At 32.4% G+C, this 23,782-nt stretch overlaps 1 protein-coding gene across 12 annotated transcripts in view; it reads right to left on the reverse strand.

Moving 5' to 3' along the window:
* The window catches only part of EPB41L3 (erythrocyte membrane protein band 4.1 like 3), a 175,629-nt gene that overhangs the window by 85,070 nt on the left and 66,777 nt on the right, over window positions 1-23,782 (reverse strand). For all 12 annotated transcript variants that reach the window (XM_051970410.1, XM_051970409.1, XM_051970412.1 and 9 more), the window contains one exon: window positions 11,802-11,999. In XM_051970410.1, the coding sequence (XP_051826370.1) occupies window positions 11,802-11,999 (198 nt within the window). The remainder of the gene's footprint in view (window positions 1-11,801; window positions 12,000-23,782) is intronic.

Raw genomic sequence — 23,782 nt, forward strand, 5'->3', positions numbered from 1 at the left:
ATTCCAAATAAAGCCTGGTTGCCAAGTCTTTAGGAATATTACAGGAAATTCTAATTCTATTATAGACTATAGTAAATTGACCTCTGATGTACAGAATCTTTTAATTTTAAGGTTTCATACTTCTAATAACTAAATTAAAATTGCTCACTATAAAAGACCGATCAAAATCTTCTTCCAAAATATTAATAGTATGATGACTGAATTAAAATAATTTTAGATATAATTTAGATAAGCCATTTAATTTCCCCGGACTCTAAATTTCCAAATAAAAGAGTTGCTTTTGGATAACCTCTGAAGTCCCTTTCAGCTGTAAGCATATGTCTCTGTGTATGTATATGCATAAACTTTCACATCATGAAAAATGGCAATATTTTAAGGGAAAGACTTTGGAAAAACAGGAGGCTGGGAATGCTCTATTAAAGTATATATATTGTTCACAATGAATATAAACCACAAAAAAACTTGATCATTTGCCTTGATTTCTTACCCTAGCCCTTAAACAGATTTCCCCTTCCTAGAATCCTTGGGGTTCATTAGCTATACTTCATGCATTCCTTATGTCCTTGAAAAAAAAAGGTATTGTTTCATTCTTTTTATTTGTATTTCCAGGGCCTATCAGAGCATTTATTAGCTTCCTAGTATATACATATTGATTATTTTGCATTTGCTGTATGTAGTCCTTGTATTTACTTGCATGTGTGCATCTTAAATTTCTTGGAAAGACTAAATTCCTTAAGGGTAGATGTTGTTACATTTTTCTCTTGATACCCCTAAACCCTCATATAATTCCTATGATGCCTTCCCCAATACTTTTTAATGCTAATATCAATACTCTTAAAATTACTTCCCATTACTCTGACACATAGCTTATTTGTACATATTTATTAGTTTGCTATCTCTCCCATAGATTGTGAGGCCCTTAGGTAAGTAACTGTTTTTTGCCTCGTTTTTATCCTTAGTGCTTAGCACATGTGCCTAAGCATATAAATGCTTACTGAAGTAACTTAAAAGCATATAAGAAGTATTGATATTTGTTGATTAATGGCTTCTAGGTAAGTAGTGTGTAACTAAAATCCAAGTATATGTGTATATGCATATTATTTAACTTTGTGGTTATGTATAAGGCACTGTACTCATTAAAGATATAAGTGTATACTTATTACAGTATATATAAGTATACATCATTAGTGACCTAATAATGTAACAGGTAAATATATACAAATACAGATGACTTAGAATATGTATTTGCATTCATATAAGTACACAATGCATAAAACACTGTTAATTGAAGATACACAGATGTGTGATTTAAAACATATCATGGGATCAATTCTGATGGACATGGCTCTCTTCAATAATGAGATGAACTAAATCAGTTCCATTTATTCAATAATGAAGAGAACCAGCTACACCCAGCAAAAGAACTCTGGAAAATGAGTGTGAACCACAACATAGCATTTCCACTCCTGTTCTTGTCCACTTGCATTTTTGATTTCCTTCTCAGGTTAATTTTACCTTATTCCTAAGTCCGATTTTTCTTGTGCAGCAAAATAATTGTTTGGACATGTATACATATATTGTATTTAACATATACTTCAACATATTTATTTAACATGTATTGGTCTGCCTGCTGTCTAGGGAAGGGGATGGAAGGAAAGAGGGGTAAAGTTGGAACAAAAGGTTTTGCAAGGGTCAATGCCGAAAAATTACCCAAAAATTACCAATTATACCAACTTGTAAATAAAAAGCTTTAATAAAAAATAAGTAAATAAATAAAATATATCATGAACTTAACAATATAGTAAGACATACATATATACAATTACAAAGAGAAAGACACATAGAGACAGAGACAGAAACAGAGAGACAGTGAGTATGTAATTTCATTGTTAAACAGAACTCCTGAAGAAGAAATTCCACCTATAAATGCAGATTGATGCCTTCTCTGACTTAAAATAGCTGACAGGCCATTGAGAAGCCTGTATATTTTACCATACAGCTTGTTGGGGACTCAAATTCAGACTTTCCTGATACTCTCCACTCTATTATATCTGACATGCTCTATTGATTCTCTGCCTATTACACCAAGCTACTTCTCTTAGAATGATGTGCTTATTAAAAAAAAAAAAAAACCTTCCAGATTAAACTCTTATCAGGAAAACACTGCTGTCATTCCAAATAATGTAACAAATGTTAGTTAAAAACAAATTGCTCCTATGGAGTACCAATTAAATGCTAAGTATTAATAACTAAATCTTTTGAACTCACACTTTTACAAATTAAACTTTTAATTCTGAACTTCAGGTCAAGCCACCTGACGAAAATTTGGGTAAATTAAAAAAAAAAAAAAAAAGAAATCCAATTTATTTATGCATTGATGCAGTGCTTGACAAAACACCTGGCACTTAAGACCAAAAGTCACTCAAGCTTTGAAAATTAAAGCCCAGAACATTTAAATTAGCATTTTAATGTACTTCAGAGTCGTAGTCATTTGTGTTTCCTGACATATATGCTTTAATTCTCAACTTTGTTATGAGTTTAAAGTGTTTAATAGGCTATATATACACTAATTGCAAAATATTAAAGTTAATTACTTTTTCAAAATGAAAATCTGTACACTCTAGCAATCATTTTCATCAAAATGGTCTGTTTGTTAGTCAAAACCGTAATGAATACAGATCAAAAAGATTCCTACACCCCTGGGCAACAGATTTAATATTGGCGATGTTAAGGAAAGGAGAGTATATTTTAAAAGGCTTAACATGTAAGGCATTCCAATTGTTATTCCTAAGAGTCATCATACACAGAAAAAAAGGTAATTACAATTTTCTTCAACATAGCAAATTCTCTCCTGGTCTGATTTTTCTAGATAAAGAGTTAGCAATTCAGTTATAAAAAAAGAGATCTTCCTTCAGCTGATAAATCATTTCACCTATGAAAAGATGAAAGATTTGAAATGGTAAAATGTTTCTGGAAAATCAAAATACAATGCTTGCATGTAAGAGGGACTCAATAAATATCTACTATATGAATTAATTAATTCACTGGATTTGGACAGAAACAGCCATTTTTTTTGCTGGCCATGCTTCTGGCTTCTGGCTGCCCTATTAGTTTCTGAACCAAAACTTTCAAAAGGAATTGATAAGAGTTTTAATTAAGCTCCTACAGGAGATGGAAAATTTGTAAATGGGATTTATTTTTCCATTCATTCTATTAAAAGAAACAGACAAAATAGAAACATATTTTCTGCACAAATAATTAAATCACCTACAAGACAAAGCACAAGGTAATTGTCTTTATAATCCCTTTACTGCATATTTTAAAACAAATTACAAAGTCAAATGCACCATGGGCATCTACCCTACTTGGTCTCTAAAGATAGACAGCTATTGTTCTCAAGAAATATGGTCCACATAAGTTTTAAAAATTCCTCAACAGAGACCCAGTCCTGGATGTTTAGATCTATAACAGATTGAATTTAAAATGTACCTGAATTTGAATCACACTTAGTAATAATTTAGCCTTTCTAAGGATTATCAAATAGAACTGCTTCAGTCTACTCAAATTCTGATTGCCCTGGATTGCTGATTCATTCTGAAATTTTTAGTTCTGATATTTACTAAGGATACAGAAGTATCATCTGGCACAAGACCAGTTTTTTAAAACTATTTTTTGGGATGACTTTTGTCCATATACCATAGTCATTTCCTACTCTCCTTGCAAGAGAAAAACAAAATATTAAGCAAAAAAAGTTCAAATATCCAACATGAGCTGTGTCCAACAATGTATTCCATTTTTTGCTGTAGGAGTTCCCTAAACCTCTGTCATGAAGAAACATGTTTCACAATGTTTTCCAGGATTTTATTTTTGCTTCTGTAACATTCAACTACAATTGTAGTTATTTTGCATGTTACTCTTTTAATTCTGCCTAAATGATTCCATGTTTCTGAATTCCTCACAATCATCATTTCTTACTATACAATAATATTTCATTACATTAATGTCATGTTTTCTATACCAGTCAGCTATGAACTTTGTAATCAGTTATTTGCTACTACAAAAAGTATTGCTATGAATAGTTTGCCATGTTCTGAATTTATTTTTGACTTCCACAGAGTGAAAAGCTTATTTACTCATCTTGAATAATTTCAAATTAAAATCCAGAATGTCTGGATCATTTCACTGCTCCACTAATAATGCATTTGTGCTTCTCTTTCCACAGTCTGTCAAATCCTGATTGTTGAAATTTACTTGAAATTACCAATTTGTTTTCTGTGCTGCGAAACCTCAGAATTGCTATATAATCATTTATAGTTTGTGATTCTTTTGATGATTCTTTTCCTAATCATTGACTACTTATCAATGGGGCATGGCACCAAGAATCACATATCTGCATTAATTTCTCATGCTTCTATTTTTTTCATTTAACATGTATTTTGTCTTCCTGTCAAATTCTTCCCCTTTGAAAAAAAAAGGAAACCATTTCAAACAAATATGTATAGCTAAACAAAAGTTATTTCCCACATAAGTCACCCAAAACTGCATGTCTCAGACTCTGTGTGTATGTGTATATATATAAATATATCTTTCAGGAGATGGGTAAGATAGTTCATCATTAATGATCTAGAATCACAATAAATTATTCTGTTATTCAAAATAAAATCTTTAAAAATTATTCATTTTGGTAATGTAATAATATTATTAATCTATAAGAAATGATCAGCAGACTGATTTCAGAAAGGCTTGCAGAAATTTACATTAATTAATGCTAAGTGAGTAGAACCAAGAGAATATTATACAAGCAACAAACAAGATTATGTGGATCAACTTTGATGGACTTGTTTCTTTTCAACAATGGGGTGATTCAGGCCAATCCTAATGAACTTAGGATGTAAAGCCATCTCCATCCAGAAAGAGAACTGTGGGGACTGAATGTAGATCACAACACAATATTTGCACTTTTTCATTGTTGCTGTTTGCTTGCTTTTTTTTTTTCTCATTTGTTTCCTTTTTGATTTAATTTTTCTTGTGCAGAATGAGAAATGTGAAAATATGTTTAGAAGAACTGTACATATTTAACCAATTTTGGATTACTTGTTGTCTAAGGGAAAGGAGGGAGGGAGAAAAATTTGGAACACAGGGTTTTGCTAGAGTGAATGTTGAAAATTATCTTTGCACATATTTTTAAAAATAAAAAAACTATTATAATACATAAATAGGAAAAATTTACTCATTTTTATAATGCTGGGGTTTTTAAAAAAATTTTTTTAATTAAAGCTTTTTATTTACAAAGCATTTGTATGGGTAATTTTTCCAACATTGACCCTTGTATAACCTTTTGTTCCAAATTTCCCCACTTCCTACCCTAGCTGGCAGGTAGTGCAATAAATGTTTAATATGTTGAAATACATGTTAGATCCAATATATGTTTACATATTTATACAGTTATCTTGTTGCACAAGAAAAATCAGATGAAGAAGGAAGAAAAAGAAAAACTGAGAAAGAAAACAAAATGCAAGCAAATAATAACAGGGAGAGTAAGAATACCATGTTGTGTTCTACACTCTGTTCCCATGGTTCTCTCTCTGGGTTTAGATGGCTCTCTTTGTCACTGCACAAGTGGAACTAGTTTGAATCATCTCAATATTGAAGAGAGCCACGTCCATCAGAATTGATCATTGTATAGTCTTGTTGTTGCTGTGTCTCCTGGTTCTGTTCATTTCACTTAGCATCAGTTCCTGTAGGTCTCGCCAAGCCTCTCTGTAGTCATTATGCTGGTCGTTTTTTACAGAATAATATTCCATAGCATCCATATACCACAATTTAATCATTCTCCAACTGATGGACATCCACTCAGTTTCCAGGTTCTAGCCACTACAAAAAGAGCTGCCACAAACATTTTGGCACATGTGGGTCCCTTTCCTTCCTTTAGGATCACTTTGGGATATAATACCAGTAGAAAAACTGCTGGATCAAAGGGTATGCAGTTTGATAACGTTTTGAGCATAGTTTCAAATTACTCTCCAGAATAGTTGGATCCGTTCACAGTTCCACTAACAATGTATCAGTGTTCCAGTTTTCCTACATCCCCTCCAACATTCGCCATTATCTTTTTCTGTCATCTTAGCCAATCTGAGGTGTGTAGTGGTATCTCAGAGTTATCTTAATTTGCATTTCTCTGATCAATAGTGATTTGGAGCCCCTAATCTCATTATTAGCAAGAACATGTGACAAATCTTTCTGAAAGTAATTGAATTAAGTCAGTTTGTTGCTTACAATTCATAAAAACTTGGAGATAGAAGTGACTTTAAAGACTGTCTAGCACCCAACTCTCTAATTTTGTAAATATGGTGATGAATCAAATGGTAGAGTCTGTACTAAAACTATAATTTTGTGGTTTCTGGGGCAATGTTTTGTCTTGGCTTGTTTTAAATAAATCTTTATTGAAGTCTTTTGCTTTTTACGTGACTGTAAATTCTCTCCATGATCCTCCTCCCAATACCAAAGAGTCATTCCATGCAACAAATGGGATTAAAGACAAATAAAATTGTTAGACACATTAGTATAACTAATCAATACATCTAAATAGTATGAAAAATATGCAATGTGTAACACTTTTCCCTACCTGTATGGAAATGCAGCATGTCTTCTCATTTCTCTTTTTTTGAGCCATGTTTATTCTTTTATAAAATTTACTTTTGATTTTTTTCTTTGTGGTTTTTCTTTCTGTTCATATTGTAATATTGTTTTGCATATTGTTTTCTTGATGCCACTTACTTCATTTTGAATGAACTCATAAAATTGTTTCCATTTCTAATCCTTTGCCATTAAAAAGTAGTGCTATAAATATTTTGGTACATATAGAGACTTTCTTCTTCTCTATTATCTTACTGGGGTATAAGGCTAGTAAATGAAATCTTTGGGTCAAAGCTTATGAATATTTTAGTCATTTTATTTGCACAATTGCAAATTGCTTTCCAAAATGGTATTACAGCTCTACCAACAATACTCTAATATGTCTATGCAACATTGACTATTATTATCTTTGCCAACATGTAAGGAGAGTAAAGTGATGTCAAAATTTGTTTGCTTTTTAATTTACATTTCTCTTATTGGTAGTGATCCAGAACATTTTTTCTTGATATAATTAACAACTGTCAAGTCTTTTGAGAATTATTTTTCACATTCTTTGTCCATTTATTTATTGGAGAAATGCTCCTGGTTTTACACACTTATTCTCATTCTCTCTCTCTCTCTCTCTCTCTCTCTCTCTCTCTCTCTCTCTCTCTCTCTCTCTCCATCCATCACCCCACCACCCCAAATATGTGCTAAGGCCATTACAACTATCCCATTCAAATTAGGTTTTCCTTTAACTTTAAGTAACTTAAGGTTAGAACATTGAAAAATTCTGATGTTTGACCAAGAAAAATAATAAATGTAAATATAAAAATGACTTCAGAAGTAGGGTAGAACCCAAACCAAGATTCCACAATAAAATATTGAGGAAACTATTTCTATCTTATGAAAAGAAATATCCAAAAAAAAAATTACTGTACTCAGTATTTTATTATACAACTACTCTTGAAAAGACCTTCCCACTTTTGACCTAGTGAGAATTTTTCCTTTAGTGTACCTATAAAGATATCCTTTATGAGAATAAGGTATCTCCCATCTTGTGATACAAGAAAGGAGGAGTACACTATTGCTTTTCATATATACATACATACAAATATGCATTATTGTTAATATTCCCCTTTATTTTGTCTCTGAATTCTAATTTCTATATGCATTCTTGGGTTTCATTTCCCATTTAGTGGTGAAGACATTAATTAAGGAAAAAGGAAATGAAGTGTGGTAATGGATTATTTCTTACTTTATCTCTCACTGTATACTTGGATTAGGTCTCTTCAGTTCAATTTTTAAAAGTGTTTATTGTTTTGGGGATAGGTTTCTATCATTTAAATAAGACTAGAATTTTGGAGCCTGCATTTTTCCTGTGGCCACCTTCTTCTTTTTCACCATGTTATGTCATTCAGGGACAGCATAATGCATTAGACTTGAGAGTTAAGAAACCTGTAGGTTAAATCCCACTTTAGCCACTTATAAATTATATAATTAAAGAGAAGTCACTCTATTTCTCTGAGCTACAGTTCCTCACCTATAAATAGGATTAATTATATTTATACTACCAGGATTTTCATGAGAAGAGTGCTTTGCAAACTTAAAAAAGGAAGACATGTAAATGGGAGTTAGTTACTTCTCAATATTCACTATTTAACTTTTGTAACTTTAAATATTTGCATGATTTTATTAGTAATTTCATTTTCACTTTCACACTGGCAACCACTTGTAACTGTGAGTTGAAAAAATGAAAGATATTATGTACAGAAATTTGTGGAACAGTTGGTATTCTACTAGACAATTCACTAGTTTTGTTCATTCTAACATTGTAAAGAGCTCCCTGTGCATTTATGGAATATTTTCATTATTTGCTTTTAAAACTCAAGTTTTGTGTTGTATTTATGCCTCACAAGTAGTACAAAAGGCTCTAAGGTAATGTTGAGACCTTGCCAGTTAAAGCAACATCTGACGAAGTGACTAAAGTCTCAGCAACCTCTCCTTTGGTTTTTCAGAGGATAGCTAGGGTAGAAAGATTTATAGCAGAATAGTATACAGTATAACCTCCCCTCCGCACCCCCTTCCCACTCTTCCTCCACACATATAATAGCATACAGTTTCTAACTGCTCTCTGACATTACAGAAAGTAAGATTCAGGTTTTTTTTTTTTAAGTTTTAGTTTTAAGAATTTTATTTGCTGTACAGTATTTGTGATATGATAAATTTCACATGCCATGAAAAGTGAAAATTATTTGAAATCAAATTTTTTTAATGAGATGTTATATATTGGTCTACCTGCCTTTTAGGGGAGGTGGGGGGAAGGAGAGAAAAAGTTGAAATAGAAGGTTTTGCAAGGGTTATTGCTGAAAAATTACCCATGTATATGTCTTGTAAATAAAAAGCTATAATAAAATTTTTTAAATTAAAAAAATAAAAATAAATGAGATTTAGCATAAAAGGTCAGAGAATTCTAGAGAATTACTAGCAGGAAAGAACACTTTGTATACTTGTAAATCTTACAAATGGGAAAACTGAGTTCCCCAGTGGTTAAGCATGTTGCTCAAAATCACATAAGTAGACATGGTTGACTATTTGAATCCAAGTTCTTAAACTCCCAATCCAAAGATCTTTCCACTATACAACAATGTCTCCTGTTTTCATAGCTAAACAGCCTGAGTCCTATAGCTATAGTAATATGTTTTTTTTTTAAAGGACTCATCTTTAAAAGACATAGTGTTCAAATGAAGCTATGTGTGACGCAGGTATTTTAGAAATTATATGAATCTGAAAGTCAAAAGTCAAAGGTTCTTCTTGTCCAACTGCTGCTACTAACTGTGTGACCTGTGAAGTGGTCATTTAATCCTGGCTTTTTATGAAAATTAAGTACAAGCTTTAAACCAATTATAATCTATGTGAATGAGAGAGATCTCTCAGATTATTTAGTCTAACTTTTTCATTTCATAGAAAAGGAAAATGAGACTCACAAAACATGACTGACTTTGTCAAGATCACACAGTTAATTAGTGACAGACAGGGCTGAAATCCATAGATACCAATTACCAGTCTGGGGCTCTTTACAAGATACTACTTATTTCTGTAGACCCTTATGAATCTATGATTCTACAACATAAGAAGTTCAAATCAAGTATAATGATATAAAAATCTTTTATAATTTCCATTCCTGAAATTTGACAGTTATTTCTAACTCAAAAGAGAATAATTCTACATTATTCTCATATATATATTTTTTTTTGCAAAAAAAAAAAATTCGTCTTGTCCTCACCAATGAGTAAATTAATAAAGTTATATAGTCAATTTTCTTTTTGCCATAATACTGAATAACTAATATACAAGTACAGAAAACTTAATTTAGCCAGACAAGGACCCCAGAGGATAAAATTTAAGTCCAGATTGCTCATTGAACTGTAGTGAAAAAGTATTAATAAATATTACATATTATATTCATATATCACCTTAAAGTACACAGTATTTGATAAAGTAGAATGTACAAAGAATTTATCTCTGTAACATGTGACAACAGATAATCAGCAAAAAAAAAAAAAAAAACAAAACTTATTTCATAGTTATTAAATTGGACAAAGTTTTAGGGAAGTCTCCTGAATTAAAGGAATTCCTCCAGTGTTCAAATAAATGAGAATTAAAACTTTCTTCATTTTTATGCACCAAATTTCCATGTATTTATGCACTTAGTCTATACTTAGAGTACTAGAAAGAAAAGTAGAATGCTAAATTGCCTATTGCTAGAAAATTAGTATGCAATGAATTTATTTCCCTAGTTGACTTTGACTATGTAAGAAATTAAAAAAAATTTTTTTTGAACTCAGATATAATAAAATTATATTTAAGGATTTGACAAACCTTTTAAAATCTTATCTTTAAAAGAAAAAGGAACTGAAAGATCATTATCACTACTATCAAAAACAACATTAATATGAAATTTAATAAAAGCTCTATATGTAAAAGTATACTACAAAAAAATACAGTGCATTAGTGATACCTTACTCTGTGTGTATGTGAGAGTACCAGATTCTGTATATACCTCATAGTAACTCGATCAATACTACAGATACTAGAAATTGTTCAAAGGATGTTATATTGTCCCTTTCCATATGACATATTTTACTTTCTTTTCTTTTCTTTCTTTCTTTCTTTCTTTTTTTTTTTTTTTTTTTTTTTGCTGAGGCAATTGGGGTTAAGTGACTTGCCCAGGGTCACACAGATAGGAAGTGTTAAGTGTCTGAGAACAATTTGAACTCACTGACCATATGACCTAAAACCTTTTCAAAAGACCAAAAAATATTCCCTACTTGAAGACTGTTAAAATTTTAAAACATTTATACTTAGGAGATTTTAGTTCTAAGAATTTTTCCCCCATCCCTATTTTGCTCCAAATAATTTTAAACAAAAAAAATTTATTTTGCCTTCTCAAAAAAAAAAACAAAAACAAAAACAAAAACAAAACACCAAATATATTGCAAATAAATTCAAGATGAAAAGACAAAATTCCAGAATCAACCAAAACACCAATCCCCTTGCCTATGATTATGAATGCCCCTGTTAATTTGGCACTACAAATGTTTTGTATTCACTTGGATTCCAAACGATTCACCTGGAAGTAACTTCCCCTTGCTTGTTTCTCTGGCAAAAACTCAGATAGGCCCTTCTTTGAATTTTTTTTTTCTTTGAACATTTAAGAAAAACACATTTATAGGTCAAGGCATAAGAAAACTTCCATGTGCAAAATATGGTAGAATCCTACCAACTGGCTGATTTATGATAAAAAATATTCACAGAGCAATATGTTCTTTAAATAAAATGCTTATAATGAAGATATGAAAATAAGTTGATTTTCAGAATCTAGCAAAAAACTTTACTACCCAGTTTAAAATGAAGAAAAGATGAAAATTCAGGCTTTCTGCATTTAATCTATTAATTAACTCAAATCATTTGTAGGATGCTATTTTGTAGTTATGTTTCTGAGCAATAACTAGATCTCTTGGTACAAGTAAAGCAAAGAAAATTATTTGCCTGAATTTATATAAACTATACTTATGTTCAGTAGGTTTTAAATGAATACTACCCCTTCATTCAAGAATCTTGGACCAAAATCTCCCTTAATACCCAATCCTTTTGGTCCCCCAAAACAAACCATTACCACTTACTTCAACATCACAGAGATATTCTGTTCCATCTAAAAGTATCACTTTGCACTGCATGTTTTTGGGCTTTTTAACAATCTTCAAAGGAGATCGAGAGAGTTTGCTGGAAGATGATTTCTGAGAAAGTTTATCGTCTTCAAACTGCTGATACTCAAGCTGTCTTGAAGCTGCAGCAGCAAACTCCTGTTCCTTGTCAGTGACCTGTGAAGAACAAACAAGGAAAGTTTAATTGCAAGAAAAGATAAAAATATAATACTGTATAACTCAGGCAACAACATGATTTTTCCCCCACCGCAAAGTAAGAATATTGAAAAGACATTAAAACCCACATACAGATGGATTTAAATACACATATAATTTTGCCCAAAGTGCATGCAATGGCACAATGTAGTAATAATCATTCTATTTCAAGCATGAATCCTGAAATATTCAATAAGAAGAAAAGGATGAAATATCAATAGTGGTCTTTTTCAAGACATTATATAGTAATTATGCACTACAGGACCCTAAAATAAATCCTATTCATTTATAACTACTGTATATATCAATATGTATATTTAAGCATACATATATACTACACATATGCACATGTTTATACATATATGTATATATTTATAGGCAGGACTGTTATATGATACAATAAATAGAATTCTGGATCTGGAGTCAGGACGATTCATTTTCATGAGTTCAAATCTGGCTTAGATACTAAATAGCAGGTAGATATGGGTCAAGTCACTTAATCCTGTCTATCCTAGTTTTCCAATTTCTAGAAAAGGAAATGGCAAATTACTCCAGTATCTTCACCAAGAAAACTCACATGGGGACACAAAAACTCAGATATGATTGAAAACAACTAAACAACAAAATTTGCATGCATGTAAAGAAACATATTTATAAGTGTATGTGAGGGGGATACATATACACATGTAAATTCCTTCAAAGCCAGGATTATTTTCTTTTGTCTCTCCAATGCATGGAACATAGTAGGTACTTAATAAATTCTTGCTGACTGACTGACCATCTGTTCCCATATAAACAAATTATGCTAACAAATATTTCTTGCAAAAAAAAAAAAAAAGGAAAATAAAACTGCAAAACCTAATCTTTTCTGTAATTTTACCAGCATAAAAAATATCTGACTCAAAATTAATTCAATATACTAAGCATCACTGAAATTCATCACAAATTAATCCCCCAAATCTGCTTCCCTTCACTATAATGAGCCAGCATGAGAATGGATCCTATCTGTTCCAAAGCTTTAATCTGCTTTCAAATAGAAACAGACCAGTCCAGACTAGATTCAACAGGGCACAGGAAGTCCTATGGCAACAATATTCTCCTTTAAATCCCCTAGAAATCCTTTAAGTCCCTAATAGAGTCAATGCATCTCTCTCAAAAATGCCTTCTTTCTATTCCTTGTATTTCAAAACACCACCCCACCACCCCACCATAACAGAGGCCAATAATTCATGCCAGTTCTTCTAGTATATATGCCAAATGATACAGCAAAAAAAAAAAAAAAGGGACATCTCAAATTCTGTATGATTCTCTTCACTATTAAGGAAACCCTTTTTCAATGGTTTTCCAACATCCTATTAAATTAACATGTCTCTAAATGCAAATCACTTGAGTGGCCATTTATTGCTACTATACTTAAGTTTCTCTTAGGGTCTAACATAACAACAAAAAAGATTTATGTCTCAGTGTCAACACTTAGCCTTTCTCTCTCTCTCCTGTTCAAAAGCATCCTCTGTCTTGTACTACTCCCATTGAACAGACTATTAACATCATCATTTCATTTGTTATTTTGTCCAAGTAGAAATCCTCAGGGGTTTTTAAGAAAAATAAGGAAGCAATTTTCTGAGCTGGTGAGGAGAAAAGAAAATGGCACATCATTTACCTCACAAGAATGTTTAGCTAGAGAGTTGTCCCCACCTAAAGAATCTGTGTCTCTCTGTTCTGTCCAAGTGTCTCACTATAAATATTCTGGCTCCTGAACATTAAAATAGAAACTCCAAAAGATCACAAAAATGTGAGCTTTATTTTGGCCTTGAGGTAGTTTAAGAAGTCTGGGAATCTTGGAATTTTTTCTACAATGATATCTTTAAGAATACACATGGCAAGTCAGTCACAAATAATAAGCTGGCTTAAATTCTCCCTTTAAACTTTCTCCCTTCATGACAACAAATCTGAAGTTTTATATTTCTACTGCCTAAATAAATATACTTCCATGAGGATATTCTTTTTAAGATAACTTTAAGTTCCAAGACTGAGTCACCCTATATGGAATACAGCAGACTTCTAGGGTTATCTGAGGCACAAATGGTCAATTGACACTTTGGGGGGGAAGTAATAAGAATAGAAATTAAAATGAATGACATTTTTGATTTTTTCATAGTGAGGCAAATGTGAAAATATGCTTAAAAAAACATGTTTAATATATATTGGATTACTTGTGGTCTAGGGAAAGGGAGGGAGAAAATTTTGGAATGCAAGGTTTTACAAGGGAGAATGTTGAAAATGACCTTGGCATGTATTTTAAAAATAAAAAGCTATTATTTAAAAATTTTATCTCTCTTAAGTGGATTATAATATTCCATTCCATTCCATTTTTAACACACCTTGATTTACTTGATCATTTCTCTGTTGTTGGACAGTTAAGTTTTTACATTTTTTGTTTGTTTTTCGGGATTACATATAATACTGGTATTAAGGATCTCTGAACAAGAGGAGAATTCTGGGAAGAAGGCAGAAGACTACAGATAATTCCAAGTCCTCCAGATTTTCCCCACAAACAAGACAAAAGTGTGTCTTAGGGCAATTATGGACCCATTAAAAACAAAAAAAGATGGAATAGAACAGAGGTCCTCCAGGAACTAGAGAAGAACAACAAAAGGCTAATCCAGGACAGAGGTTTTGTGAAGTGTAAACACTTTTAGGCTAGTTTCACTGAAACAGCAAGTGAAGAGTCAAGAGGGTAGCTGGGTTCAAAAGAAGTCTCAGCCCAAACCACAGGAACTTTAATGTCCCAGATATCATGGGGAGTCAGGGGTCTGGGTCCAAGAAGATTGGGGAAACCCTGTGCTGATAATACCCAACCCAATTGTGCTGGTGAGTTGAGTCTGGCAAGAACCAGCACAGACAGTGAATGCAGAAGCAGCAGGGCAGGGATGCTGCTGGCTGTGGGCACTTAAAAGGTGAAGTTCTTGGGTTTGGGGTCCAAGGAAAAGGGAAGAATTGAAGTGAAGCCAGAGATACCATTCTTCTCACCCTGGGACAAGAGGTGACTACACTAATAAATGTTTATTTTTTAAAAAAGAAGACAAAGGAGAAAAAATTCAACCAAAGTTACTATGGGAATAAGGGAGACTGGAGTTTATCTTCAGAGGAGGATACTTAAGTTAAAAAAGTCTCTCCTATCCAAGTAAGTACCATTAAATGATTACCTGCCCCAAGAGAATTCATAGAAGAATTCAAAAAGTCTTTTAAAATCAAATGAGAGATACTGAGGAAAAACTAAAAAGAAGCTCAATAATAAACAAAGAAAGAATCCAAGAAAAATAAATAGATTTTAAAAACAAAGTCAACTGATTAGAAAAGATGCAATCTTAAAGCAGAAAATAACTCTGAAAATTAGAATTGAGCAAAGATGAGCCAGTAAAGTTATAACACTGAGAAATAATATTTAAAAAAAATGAAACGTGAAACATCTTATGAGAAAGACAACAGATCTGGAGAACTAATCTTATGGAGAAACTTCTTATGAATAATTAGACTAACTGAAAGCTATGACCAAAAAAAGAACCATGACACAATAATTCAAGAATAATTCAAGAAAATTGTCTTGAAGTGATAGAACAAGAAAAGTAGAAATAGGAAAAACCCACCAATTATCACCTCAAAGATATCCTACAAGGAAAACATAAAAACACCATTACTAAATTTCAAAACTTCCAGATCAAAGAGGAAATTTACAAACAACAACAATAACAACAAAGCACAAAAAGGAATTCAAATATGCTGGGGCTATAATTAGATTTGTACAGGATTTATCATTGGCTATAATTAAAGACCACAGGTGCTAGAATACTATATATCAAGAATGAAAAGTACTAGGTTACAGCTGAAAATAATATATCCAGCAAAATTCAGTGTAATAGTGAATGGGGGGGAGGGAAGGACATTCAATGAACTGTCAGATTTTCAGTATTTCGTCTCAAAGCTGAAACCTATGAATATGGGGAATGGATTAAACAGGCAACAGTACACACACACACATGCACAACATAAAGAATCTATCACCCTCCAAAATCTATATAGAAATAAGGAGGGAGGGAATAAGATAAGGCGTCTGTAAATTAATGGGAATGGAATATAGGAGGGTGAGGGAAGAAAATAAGGGAGGGAGTGGCAAGGAGGCTAAGTAATAGCAAGGCAAGTGAACAGGTAGAAGTAAAGCAGGGACAGAAAATTAGAGAGAGACACAACCACAACAATGAACAGGAGTAGAATGTATTAGGGAAAAAAATTGAGGTAATAATGATTGATCTCAAAGTCTAACTTTAAAAAGATTTATTCAAGAGAGAATATGTCACCCATATTATACTATATGTCTACACTATATGTTACCCATATTAATATTATTTATTTTAGATGTATTATATCCATGTATATATATATACATGTGTGTATGTATGTATGTATTTGTATACACACACACACCTATGCTTAATTAGCCTCCTTGGGGAGAAGAAAGGGAGGAAAAAAGAATAAAGTACAAAGTACACAATCTTTTTACAAGCAAGCAAAAATGGACAATTCTGAATACAGTATCTTCTATTATTATATATGCTTTCTGGAAATGGAAATTTGTTACATATTTTGAATTCTCCCTGATGTTCTGCTGGGCACATGACAATTTTTTCTTGTTTCTTTTTCTGTCTTTCATTTTCTATTTTGTTTCTTTTTAATTTTTGCATTTAATTTTAAAATAAATACATACTTTTTTAAAAAAAGGATCTTTGAATAGAAAGTTCATTTTTCTGTTTTTACACCATAGGATCTATTCTAAACAGTGCTATTAATGACTCAAGGGATATGATTATTTTTTAACTTATTATGTATTGCTCTCCAAAAAGATTGCCTAAGCTTGTAACTCAACCAGTAATGAATGAGAATACCTGTTTTTCCACACTTTGTAGTTAGCATTAACATAAGAGTTGTTTCTCTTTTATAGAAATGGCACCTACTTCTTGTCACAACAGGCCAATTGAGCTCCAACAAGGAGCAGCCAATGCAAGAATCTAGAAAGGGACAGCTTTTATGACTTGAGAATGAAAAAGTACTTTTACTGTTATCTTTTCTAAGGCACATAGCTCATTTTCTATAAACATTTGGTTTTATTTTTCATTTCAAAGTTATGATTACAAGAAACTGAAGGGAGGTTTTATTTAGTTTTCTCATTTCTCCAAACCCACACATAAACCTTTATCCTCTTCATGCCTAACAATTCAACTGAATGCCAAAAAAAAAAAAAAAGTTATTACATTTCAATTAAAAAACTATTAAATTCTTGTTATGTGCAGAAGCATATGAACTGACTTTGTGTGGAAGATTGTACAACCTTTTTAGAGAGTAGAATACAATAAGTTACAAAAATATCCTGCTTTCTAATTCATAAATTTAATTTTTAGGAATATACCTTAAAAGTTATTGTCAAAACACGTACTGATTTGCCATTCAAAAACTTTTATAACAACATAATATGTAATCACAAAAAAACTAGCAAAAAATATTAACAACTTAAGAATTCAACAATAGAGGAATGAGCAAATAAATGAATGAAATGAACATTAAAATCCATTTAATATCAGTAAGATTACTTTTAGATAAGACATTATCCTGTCTGAGAATTTTAAATCTTCTTAATGAAGAGGAAATCAATACATAAATATAGTATTATAACCCTTGTTACAATAATTCAACAGGAAAATTACATTTGGAGGCTGATCTAGGGTCTGTTTGTTGTTGTTGTTTAAAACACAAGTGTTCATATTAGCAGGTACTGAGACCTAGCAGTAACTCTTCTAAGTACCAAGACATGTGGAAAGGATATGGAACATTTTATAAATTGCATGTTGTATGTTGGAGACAAGGAACCACAATGTTTGCTCAGTTATTGTTGACTGATTCTCCTCCACTGAAAAACTGAGCCTTCAAGTGGCAAATGATCAGGACTCACAATGGTAGTTTCATGCAGAGAGGAAAAATCAAATGACAATTGGATATGACATAAATCTGTTGGAAATAGATGGCAGTAACAAAAGCGCATATGAAAAAGGTTGATGTGTCAAGGGGTCAAAACAATCACAAGAACAAGAGACTGCCAAAAAAGCAACATCAAATCAGTAAAGACCTCTACTGAAATGTCACCACTGACAGGGATAAGTCACTTAGCCTCTCAGAGATTCAATTTCCTCATGTGTAAAACAGAAATAATTGTTTATAGAACCTTTCACACGGTTATCATAAAGATGAAAATTAGATAATATTTATGAAATTATTTGTGAATCTTAAAATGCTATATAAATGTCAGCTGTTATTGAGTCTGGTGTAGCAGACAAAGAATTGGCTGCATAGAAGCTTACGTAAGGTCTTAACCTTCATTAGTACTACTAAAATATCACAGAGAAGTTTCTGATCTCTGACTGTAGAAAAGTTCCTTAACCAGCAGTTTCTACTACCCATGAAATCGCAGGTATAGGGGGAAAACATAATGAAATAAAATTAGCATTAAATCAGATCAGGTGCCACCTGCTACAGCAGGATTTTCCTAATTATCTCAGCTATCTCTGATCCCTCTTCCAAATCCTGGTGCAAAATATTTTGTATTGACATATCTGTGTACAGGCTGTTTCCATCCTAATGCAAGGTGAATCCTCTGAGGAAGGAATTTTTCATTTTTTTTTTGTGTATTCCCATTGCCTAGTCCTGTGTTGAATACATAGTATACCTTCAATAAATCCTTAGTGAATCATATCAAATTGGTTTCACGCTGCCCAAGGCAGAATTAGGGCTGAACAAAAAAGTCTTTGGGAAAAGATAGTGGTAATAAGCTTATTTACATCTAAGATCAAATCACTGGGAATACACAACCAAAAAGGTGGTAGATACAATGAAAAGGCATGTGGGCAACAAAGGACTAATCTTGCTCTATTTAGATGAAAGAACAACATGAAGATTTTACACAATCCTAAAAATTAAAAGGAATATTGGATGTTGACACTTTCTAAAATCTATGGTCAACACCTACACTAACTGCTCTTTAATCTTCAGTGTATTCAAGTCATGATGGGGATTCTCTAAAAAACATTTTACCAATTCCAAACATTGCAAGAAGATGGTTGCACAATTCCTCCCAGATGTGTTGCTGTTAATATTAGACAGAATATGAATTCTCGCAGTTGGCTTCTCATATTTATTTTTAGCTCAGCTTAATCTTACCCTCTTGTGCTATGACTTTGGGAGCGTCTCACTGATATAATCTCACTATTCTGAAGTAATACGTACATGAATTCTTGTTCAATCTTAGTAACAATGTTAATTGTATTAAAGTTTTTTTGCCAAAATTCTTTCTAAACTTACAACACCATCACCATCACGTGATTGTCTTAATCACCCATAGCATTCCATTATGAAGGCTTTAAGTCAAAACTGTTTTAAGAATTCATTTGGCAAGTAAAACACTATTTAAACATATTCAAAACATTGGTATAACTCATCATCTTCTCTGCCCTCTCCTCATGAATATTCCCATGAATATTCTGATTCTTATAATACTGATTTCTTTTAATTCTCTTCCTATCTGTATCCCTGCTTTTTCTGTTTCACTTACTAGACCAACATCCATACCCTATCTCCTAACCTCCAAGGCTCTGTCTGGGACTCTTCCTTCTTTTGTCTCCATACTCTTCTCTCATGGTAATCTCACCAATTCCCATGCATACCATTATTATTTCTATATAAATTACTCCCACATCCATATATCCAGCACTCACATTTTTCCTGTGTCCTAGTCGCACATTCCCAGCTGTCTAATGAACATTTTAGACTGCCATAAATATCTCAAACTCAACAAGTCTAAAAACAAGTCTTATTATCTCCTCCCACCTTCTCCCCAATGACAAAGCATCATCCTTCTAATCACTCAAGCTCACAGTCTTGTTATTGATCAACAATTCTTCCCTCTCCTTCACCCATTTTTATCAAACCAGTACTTGTCAGTTCTATCTTTACAATATCTCTCACATTTATCCCTTTATTTCCACTTGTGGCCCACCATCCCTATGTCAGAACTTATCTATCTCCTACTATACAACCTGTCTTACTGCAATAGATCTTCATTAGTCTCTCTGCTTCTACTCTTCATATCTCTAATTCATCTGCTAAAGTATAGGCCTGACTGTCATTCTCTTATTCCAGAAACTCCAGTGGCTACCAACTATTGGATAGAAAGCCAACTTATCTTTTAGCTTTTAAAGTTCTTCCCAATGATTCCAGCTGACCTTTCCAAGCTTATCATATATTCTTCTTCTTCATGTACTTTATACTATAGTCAAACTGCCCTACTTGTATTTCCTTACACTCAGCATTTCATTTGCCACCTCTGCCAGTGCACAGGTGCCTCTCATGTCTGGAAGGTACTCCTTTTTAATTTCTTAGATTGCCCAGTTCCCTTCAAAGGTTGGTGCAAATGTTCGTTACCCCTTACATAAGGCACTTCCATATTTTGTGCATCACCCTTCCACAGTTATTATTGTTCCAATGAAATAACTATACATAGAAAGGTTTTTTTCCCTAATTAATTAAAAAAAAAGTTTCTAGAGAACGAGATTTTATATTCTTCAAATCCTACTGTGGGGTATAGTGTAGGTGCTTAATAAAGGCTTGCTGAATAACTGGTTAAAATTTCATTACAGTTGCCCAAATACAAATTTCCAAAGGAATTATGCCTTCACTATAATGTTTTATTATTTAAAAGGAAAGGAAATGAAACTATGATAGGATCATAGAGCTAAAGCTACTAAATCCATACTTGAATACATATTGAAATAGGCCTTTCCACATAACACATAAATGAAAAAAAAATTGTATTGCTCTCACTTATGAAAGAGGATATAAAATAGAAAATTTCTAGGCCTATATACACACACACACACATACACACACATACATGAAATATATGTGTACATAGATATATATTGATGTATACACATATATAATTCTCAATGTAAATTCACATCACTCAAATTTGTTATATTAAAAAATTCTGAAATTTACATTCCATAAAAATGAGAATGATGTGGAAAAGCTAATTGAATCTCGTGGAGAATTAATGAATGAGGATCTGATTGAGATGCTAGCTACAAAGATTGCAGAAGAAAAAAAGGAAGCTTTAGAACCTAAGGTTTTTAGAATCAAAAAGATTCACAACTAAATAGTTGGTAGAAGCATTTCATTGTGTGAGTGAATTTTTTTTCTTGTACTGAAAAGATAAATACAAATACCTCAAGATTTTAAAAGATCAAAGACTGGTTGAGGATAATATTGCTTGATATTGTCAGATAAAAAGAAAGTCATGGTCCAAACATCTCATGATAGCTTCATTAAAAAATTGCACAACTAAACACCAATGTTAAAGGCTAAGTGCAATCAATGGGTAGGAAGGGCGCAACATACTATAACCTGTGTTAATTTACTATATATACTTTGTCATTAACTTTACATTTTATTTCACAATTCTGTTTACTATCATGATACAATATTTACTGTATCTTCATTTTAGATATTTTATGATTTACATTAAAGATATTATTTTGTATATGTTTTTATTATATAGGCCAGATGAAGTAGGTAGGTAGTGGCTAATTCACATTATGTAAAAATTGCTCTATGTAGAGGTCTCTTGAATAGTCCACTTATATAAAATGGGAACTGTCTTTCTATGTGTGCATGTATGTTTATGAATATATGTATATGTACATATATGCATATATAAAATACTTACTTACATATATTCTTGCATATTCATGGAGAAGGGAGAGCTCAAAAGAACTATCCACTAGATATCTTCTTGCTTACAGTTTGGCTATACCAAATACAATGTCCTAAAAGACTCAAACGTTTTATGCCCAGAACTTCTGTACTGGATCTCCATTGTCCTGTTGGATACTTTGTTTCACCTAGTCCAATATATGAAACCATGCTTCTCTTTAATCTACCTTATCCTGCCCCAACTTCTCTGCTGACGTACAATTTCACATGTTCACCTGCCTTTTAGATATCTCAAACTAGTTATACACACACACAAACACACACACACACACATACACACAATTTGTTGTCAAAATCTCTATACCATCTCTCAAATATGCTCCCTTCTTGCCTCTGACACCATCCTAATCACCTTACTCCTGGACTATTGCAATAGCTTGCTGCTGGATCTACCTACCTCAAGTCTCTCCCTACTATAATTCATGCTCTAGACACTAACATAATTTTCCTAAAGTACAGGGACAATCACGTCCCTCATACACCCCTACTCAATAAAGTGATTCCGTGTGTGTGTGTGTTTCCAGGATCAAATCAAAATCCTCTATTTGGTATTTAAAGCTCCTTATAACTTAGCCCCAGGCTACCTTTCCAGCCATCTTACAGCTTACTCTCTGCCAATGTCACTGGCATCCTGACTGTCCCACACAACACTATCTTTTACTGCATACGTTACTCTCTCATAGTCCCTCATGCCTGATAGGTTCTCCATCATTCTGGATACTGTCTTCCTTGGCTTCCTGTAATTCTCCCATCTTCAGGAAGCAGTCCCCAATCTCTCTTAATTCTAGAACTTTCCCCATTTCCTACCTATTCTTTATTTAGTTTATTATACATATTTAATTTGATAGTCTCCTCCATTAGATAACTATTTCCCTGAATATAGAAGCTGTCTTTTGCAAACTCTTTTTGTACATGTAGTGCTTAGCCCAGTACTTGGCATATAATAGGTACTTAAATGTTTACCAACTAAGTGACAATATTTTGCAGCCATCTTTTTACTTATCTTTACATCCACTCCTTCCCCCCAGTAAATTTTCAATTTCTAAAACCAATATCAATACTGCCATTGCTCCTAGATATGATATATCAATCTACTCTCCCTTATGGCTCTGTTCTTCATTCATATAATTCTCTCAACCATGATACTCTGCCCTAGCCACCATTCCTCTATTTGTGTTATTCCTTCCTGTAAAAATGTAACTTCCTCAATATCAAGCTCTTTGCTTTTGTTTTTGAATATCCTATGCTTCACTCAATTCTTGGCATCCATAAAGCAAATGCTTAATAAATATTTACTCATTCATTCATCTTTTATAATTTATGATGCTCAAACAATGATCACCAAAAAAAGCACTCAAATGCAACAACAGTACAATATATAAAAGACAAAAAGAAAAAATCTTAATCCCATTTTTGTAGTATTTGGTATAACCTGATAACTTATACAAATAAGGGGTTCCAATCAAAAGATACACATACAAGAATCACCAGTTCAGGTTTTTGGTGCGGGTTCTTGTTAAATAATAGAAAAAATAAAGAAGAAAGTTTGCAAAGTCTAATTTTTAAAGGCTTTTAAAAATAGGATAGTTTTTTTTTTTTTTTTTTGGGGGGGGGGGTTTGTTTTTGTGGCCAGCTAGAGATATGAAGAGAAAGGACTTTGGTATCTCATAGTTTCTAATTTTTATCAAGTATTTTATGAAATACTGAATATAAACACAATATATATTCTTGATGTTTTTTTAATGGGGCAGAGATGACCAATCCAATTACAACCTCTCTACATTTGTTGAGTAGCTAGAAGATGCAGTATGGAGATATGGCTAACAAAAAATAAGAAACTTTTGAGGAACTGATGTTTAGTGAACTGAGAC

Source organism: Antechinus flavipes, chromosome 1 (genome assembly GCF_016432865.1).
Source record: "Antechinus flavipes isolate AdamAnt ecotype Samford, QLD, Australia chromosome 1, AdamAnt_v2, whole genome shotgun sequence".
NCBI classification, from domain to species: Eukaryota; Metazoa; Chordata; class Mammalia; order Dasyuromorphia; family Dasyuridae; genus Antechinus; species Antechinus flavipes.